Raw genomic sequence first — 6,663 nt, 5'->3', positions numbered from 1 at the left:
GACGGGGAGAGGTCTGACACAGGCTGCGCTGAGGCCCATTAGCGATTCCCCTGTCGAATGGCGAGCCATGAGGATCACAGACTCACAAATAGGGAGGATTAAAATAATCAATAGCCTTGACTTCCATCGACCACACACACAGCGTAATTAGTGGACAATCTATTCAGCAGTGGACTATGACACCCTCCTGAACCTTATCCCACACACATAAGTTCCACACTCCGATAGTTGTGGTGCCTAATGAGGGGAAATAGTTGTGTCTGCTTGTGGGGAAAATAAAGAAAAGGTCAGAAACCAAACAAACCTTCTGAAGCTCATATCCTAGCGCTTTGTCGCCAAATAAGTCTCTGAAAATGTATGGGATAAACACAATCAATCTAAAATCTTTTATTTTTTAAGTTTAAAATTTAATATTATAATGTTCCTAAAGATTTGCAATCAACGGTAGAAAAAACAACATTTTGTCAGCAAAAATAATCTCATTTGACTTGAGGACCAAAGCCTTCACTCAGGGTTTGCTTTAGATTATTTATTTAGGAAACACAGAACAAGATTGTCTCCTTGTATCTTGTATTATATTATTTGACAAACAACCTTGCAACATTGCAGATTTCAGCTGCAACACTGCCCTCTTGTGGCAATGGAAAAAGAGTACAAACACATCAATGCTCTGTAAAATCATTTTGGTCGAGGCAGTGACGATCCTCTGCCTTATTCTAATGAATCAAACAAATCAAATCAAAAGGCCCATGGTAAGTTTTCGGGGAAAACATTTATTTAAATGCAAACAACATAATTGGGGGCAATAGCCAGATTATTTGTGGTCTTTAGAAGGGAATGTAAAGGCACTTCTTAAATTAAATGTGGAAAACTAATCCATGGAATGAGGAGGGGGTGGGCAATGTAGAAGCCAACTGCAAAAGGAGAGTACATGTGATAGGGTAAAAAAAAAAAAAAAAGAGGAAAAAAAAGTGGGATGCCCTTCCTCTTCACCCGTTCATCACCATCCTGACCAGTTCTGTAAAGGAGACATAAGAAAGAAACGAGTGTGAGTTTCATGATGGAAATATTTATAGAGACCCACTCCAACTGCAGCAAGTGGAGCCAAGGCTGCCCTCCTTATCCAGGTCTGGTGAACCTGGGCGGGACATGCTGCATTTGGGGGCAGATCCCCATATTCCGCTCACCCAGATGAAAGAAGGGTTGAACTTGGTACTAAGAGAAAGAGGTGAGGTAATTGTCTCTATCTCCAATTCAGCCAGAGGATTAGGCCATGTCTATGATCCAGGAGGAGCTGGTTAGAGAAGCCATTATCGCTGTGCGCTTTCCTCTAGTCGAGAAGCACAGAAAAGGGGAGAAGATCAGGATAGCTACAGTCCAGTCAGAGTGGCCTGCTACAAATTCAGCTTCCATCAGTACAGAGGCGAAAACAATCAGCACAAGAGACTCGCATTGCAATTCTCTGGTTAGTAGAAAAAGGGACTGGTCCACTCTCTGGAGGCTGGTGGCTATACGTGAATGTAGAACATGTCTACAGTGTAACAAACTGATACATTTAATTCAGGCTACATCCATACTAATATGTTTTAAAATTAAAACTATCCCAGTCCAGTTTAAAACTCAAACGTAAGTGTGGCTGTAGCCTCAGAGTCTATGGAAAAGAGCAGCACCTCTGGCAACAACAGAACAAAGGGTCTATTCTGATAGCACCGGTGACATGCAAATGAGATTATGAGAGCCGACTCATGGCAGTGACACCAATCGGCTCAAATGTCTCGAGTGGCCACCAGGTTTTCCCTGAATGAGACCAGTCTCTTCCCTCTGTGTCCACCGCATCCCCTTATAAACCGAGGGGAGTCTCAGACACATGCAGAGGAGCATGCTGCAGCCAGGCGCCAAGACAGAGGGCTGCAGGAGAGACAGACAGAGAGAGAGGGACAGAGCAGCAGGAGGCTACACATTGGTCAAGGCCTCAGGACTAAAGATGAGAGGGACCCCCAGGCTTTCCCACAGGCACCTACAGGTCAAATCTTGTTTTCCAATATAAAAAGTGAACACTGTAGCCGATAAACATTTGGGGGGCCTGATGGGGTTTATTCTACAATTCAAAAGCAGGAAAGCCTGGGGGTGGGGCTATCTCATGTATACCCAATGCCCGTACCGGCCCTCAGCCTGACATGATGTGGCGAACAAATGCTGTGGAGGAAGAAGAGTTAACACACTGTCAGCAGTTGACATTTGTACCAGGGCTTTTAGAAAAGTAAATTAACAGTCAAAGTATTGGAAAGTAGCTGTCATGAATATACAACCATATCATCTCATTATCAGTTGAAATGATGATTATCAGTTGAAACACAAACTACATGTTTTTCCCTGTAGTGCTTCTCTTACACAATTTTTCAAATCAGAGGACACCTACAGTGTAATGCATAACTGAAGTTTCATTATCACATTGCCGAGAGTGGGTATTGAGACGTCTACCGAATGGACATATGGAGATGTGTACAGTCAAATGACATCTACAGGTTTAATAATCTCCAACGCCAATAGTCAGTAGCATTAGCAATGCAGAGAAAACCTTCAGCTGTAGCTTCTCACTTTTAGCTGGTGCTGAGGGCCGCGGTCACCAGTTCAAATTACAAATGTGCTGGTGTCATATCACCTAAAACTAATTAGGTCTAAATTAAACATGGATTAGCAACTGTGTGTAATCACAAAGACATAAATAAGTGTATGCATATTTTGTGTCAGTTTCATAAAGCCTAATTCCTTTTTTATAAATCTTAATCTTTGTGGAAACGTGCATGAGCTTAATTTCCACCATGACCGATGGCTGTGGCTAATTAGAACGCCTGTTCCACTTAGTAATTCATAGCAATATCTCAATTGTCATCGAGGGACAATCAAAGACAGATCATATTATTATATTGTTGGTCTGAATTCTCTATTTGCAAACAGAACAAATTATTGCCACTTCAGAAATATTTTTTGTTATAGAAGAGGATAATAGAGTGTTTGGTGGTAATGGGTGGGAGGGGGTCATGATGACTGACAGCTATCATTGATGGATGATGGCATTGTCCATCAGCCCAGCCCTACTGGGTATGATGGTTAGTTTGCTGATTTATTGCAATGGGATTGTCACACCATCAGCCTGATTAAAGCCGACATCTCATCTTGTTCTAGTTTATTTTTTGTTCTCACCTTCATAATTGATGCATCCATTTGCATCTTCGTGTCCCGCCAAGAGCGTCTCCACTTCCTCCTCTGACATTTTCTCACCTGAAAATGGAACCAAAACTGTTAATTCACAACATATGGAGTGACTTAAACATATTAATTTTTAAAGTGTGATAACAAAATATTATAGAGTACGTTCTGTTTTCTGTCAAATAGATTAGCAGTGAGGTTTCTATTCTGATGATTGCAGCATATTGTATCAAATATAAATTGGCAGCTGAAAAAAAAAACAGGAACTTGCCAAGTGTGGTCAGGACGTGACGTAGCTCTGCTCCCATTACTGTGCCGTTGCCCTCCTTGTCAAAGACACGCAGTCCCTCCACAAAATCCTCCATGGAGCCCTGATCTTTATTCTTAGCAATGGCCTGGAACATGGGCAGGAACTGCTCAAACTCCAGCATCTTGATGTTCATCTCTGCAAAAAGACAAGAATAATCGCGGCAGTTCTCAGTCTGAGCCTCCAGAGACTTTTTTCCTATCACATTGACAATTTAATGATTTATGATACACAAAATTATTATTTTTTTGCTCTCACCCTCAGCCTTGGGGTTGCCCAGGACCTTGAGCACCTCAGCGTTGACAGGGTTCTGTCCCAGGGCCCGCATGACGTCCCCACACTGGCTGTAGTTGATCTTCCCATCCCCTGTTTTGTCGAACAGCAGGAATGCCTCCTTAAACTCTGTAGGATACAAATAGACGTGACAAATTAGGGTAGGGAGTAGGGATATGAATTATGGTGAAAATTATTGTGGAGGTAAGCAGACATGTATGGAGGAATGGTAGAGATAGGAAGTAAACTGGAAATGGGTGAAATCAGACAGATTGTGAATAAAATGAGAACAAGCAGACTGGATATAGCACAGATTATTAAAAGTGATTAAGAGGAAAATGACAAGGATTTCTACTGGGAAGCCTAAATTTAAGAGGAAGGGCACAAGCACCACATTGACAGCTGCAATGGTTTCCTTTGCCACTCTAGATAATTCTAGCCAGTCTATTCAGGATAATAAATGAGTTGATAAGATCGACATGTAAATCTCTCAAGGAAAACCCCGAACTCAAGATGCATGACCATGCTTGTTCAAACACGCGCAAGTAAATTAAATTAATATCACCACCAGTTCCATGTGCAAGTTAGATAGCATTCAACTATTTACAAAAAACAACCAACTGCTGATTGTCAGCAAATATATTTGTGTTAAGTCACCTGGTCACTTCAACAAGGTGAAATCAATTCAATGCGACACCACATGCTCTGTCATCTTTTGTGTAGCATGAACATGTAAACACCTATTCGTTACATTTCCAAATGTCTCAATTATGAGGGAATGCATAAACAGTGCAGAATTAAATATGGATGTCGTGACAACAAAATTAGTTACCACTTTCTACAGATTTCAGTCATCAAACTTTAAAAGTAAATTTACTTCGACAACAATAATTTACAGAAATGTTGAATAATCCGTAAAATGTGTGTATTAAATTTTCAAGGAGTTCATGTCTGAGAACAGTTGTATGAGCAGAGTTATTTAGGCTTTAAATGTTGTCAGCAATGATGCAATCTTGTTGTTGATCAAAGGTTGATTAATTTAGCTTTAAACCAACATCAGGCATTGATGTCAAGCCCGTCAGCCAAACAAAAGCGCTGCTAAAATCTAGCAATCAGGAAGACATTGACTTGTATTACACAACATCCGGTTGGAAAGCTGCTCCTAATTTTGTGGTACAAGCTATTCCCCCTCCAAAAAAGCTCAGGCACTGTTGTGGAGTTTTTCCTGGTCTGAGGAATGTGCCTCTTCCCTTCTGGCGTGCGAGCACTTTTCCCAACACCATATTTGGTATTAGAGGAGTGGAGGAAAGTAGGAGGAGAGTGAGAGTATAGCCTATTATGTCAACAGTGATTAAACAACCCAGGCCTTGGACAAAAAACCATCCACCACTGTATCCAGCACCAAAAAAGGGCACACTTGTGGAGATGAGCTGCTTGAAAGATAACAGACACAGTTGGAGGCGAACTGACAGGCCCAGGGACGAGTACAGTCCGACAGAACAAGACTTATGAGGACACAAGTGCTTCTAATGCATGACTGGCCACATACGGTGGGGTCCATTATCCAGGGGTCTCAGACTTTTGGACCCCGCTATACAAAAACACTGCAACACATGGTCAAAGCTGATAAGAATCTTCAACGTTATATGCAAAATACGACTATGCCAAACCAAACAACAGTGCAAAGCGACTCTCATTCACATTTAAAACAACTTGTTTATCCAAAACCAACATGCAGATCACACTCCTGAGAAAGGCACCTGGGTTGTTGTTGTTTTTGTCAAGGCGGTCCCTTTGCACTGACTTACCATGAATCTGATCCAGGTTAAATTCAATCTGGAAAGGACAAGCAGTTGCAAGTGGAGAGTGATGAAACAGTACGGAAATAAAGAAGGAAATCCTTGTCTAAGCACGACTGCTGTGGCAGGCAGGTACAGAGCAGGGCGACAGTGGAGGTACAGGGCAAAGTGTCGTTGGAACCAGGCGAGAATGAGGGCATGCGAAAACAAGCGGGATTGGAGGAAAAATGTCAAACACAAATTCAAAACTCACCCATGATTTGATCTTCCGAGAAGTCAGACTGTTCAAAGAGAAATCAGGCTCCATGAAAGATGTTCCTTTTGCTACATGACGCTAGCGCTGGTCAACCTCGAGAGGCCTTCGAACGCATTTCCCGTTTGGTACATTTACCCAAACTATATATGACCCAACTATAACACACTCGGCAATGATCGGTGCACACGAAAGTACTGCGGCGACATTAATCAGGTCGCCGTGTGATCGGTAACTTCATCCACCGTGCATGCTAACGTTAGCTCCTGAAAAGTTCCACTTCCGGTAGCGAACAGCCAGCCACCTCCGACTCAAATGAGCTGCTTTGCGACGCTAAACACATTTTCGAGACACGGTGACACCATGAGATAATTACAAAAGAACGGCGGAAACAAACAGAAACAGTTGTGTCTATGGTCGCGAAAAACCCACCATGTTCCTGCGAAGGCTGAGGTGTGTCCCGGGCGTCGGCGAAAAGAAGAATGTGTCGGCTCGAGTAGCGGGGCAGGGCGAGACAGACCTAAAAGTACTGCGTCATGACGTAGAGCACGTACTACGCTGTCCCAGCAGGAGGCGGGAAGCCACCCACCCGAGGTGAGCGCAGACCCGCCTCTACCGCGCTTATGATTGGGTTAGATTTAGGCAATAGGAGTCATGATTGGTCAGAGCTAGGGGAAACCATTCGGGTAAGCCAATAAGACAGAGTGTATGGGCTGATTTCGCCCACCTTAGGTGGGAAATAGATAAAACAATGGAGGGAAGACTGGGCCACCACGCTCCATATATAGAAACAAACTTGAAGATATGTTTTGTGATTTACT

The 6,663-nt window shown here is 42.8% G+C and overlaps 1 protein-coding gene across 3 annotated transcripts; it reads right to left on the bottom strand.

Annotated features, from left to right (window-relative positions):
• Positions 1 to 753: 753 nt before the first annotated feature.
• On the bottom strand, positions 754 to 6,412 carry zgc:153867 (uncharacterized protein LOC337226 homolog). 3 transcript variants are annotated; one of them, XM_035645190.2, is made up of 7 exons: positions 6,275 to 6,412; positions 5,843 to 5,870; positions 3,776 to 3,919; positions 3,482 to 3,655; positions 3,205 to 3,282; positions 2,149 to 2,196; positions 754 to 1,018 (listed from the first exon to the last, which is right to left on the bottom strand). In XM_035645190.2, exons 1-6 carry the CDS (start codon positions 6,275 to 6,277, stop codon positions 2,168 to 2,170), a joined length of 456 nt encoding a protein of 151 aa, XP_035501083.1. In that variant the 5' UTR covers positions 6,278 to 6,412; the 3' UTR covers positions 754 to 1,018; positions 2,149 to 2,167. The 3 variants fall into 3 exon arrangements, with proteins under 3 accessions (XP_035501083.1, XP_035501082.1, XP_035501081.1); XM_035645189.2 differs by having other exon boundaries at positions 2,162 to 2,196; XM_035645188.2 differs by lacking the exon at positions 2,149 to 2,196.
• Between the last annotated feature and the right edge of the window lie 251 nt (positions 6,413 to 6,663).

The sequence above is a fragment of the Scophthalmus maximus genome, chromosome 3 (genome assembly GCF_022379125.1).
Source record: "Scophthalmus maximus strain ysfricsl-2021 chromosome 3, ASM2237912v1, whole genome shotgun sequence".
Lineage (NCBI taxonomy): Eukaryota > Metazoa > Chordata > Actinopteri > Pleuronectiformes > Scophthalmidae > Scophthalmus > Scophthalmus maximus.
The sequence above is the reverse complement of the archived record's forward strand: the minus strand, read 5'-3'. Positions and strand labels throughout refer to the sequence as shown.

Coding starts and splice junctions, on each gene's coding strand:
- zgc:153867 (XM_035645190.2), bottom strand. Junction 3,920..5,842: donor CTCGGAAGATCAAATCATGG/GTGAGTTTTGAA, acceptor TGTATCCTACAG/AGTTTAAGGAGGCATTCCTG. Junction 3,656..3,775: donor GGGCAACCCCAAGGCTGAGG/GTGAGAGCAAAA, acceptor GTCTTTTTGCAG/AGATGAACATCAAGATGCTG.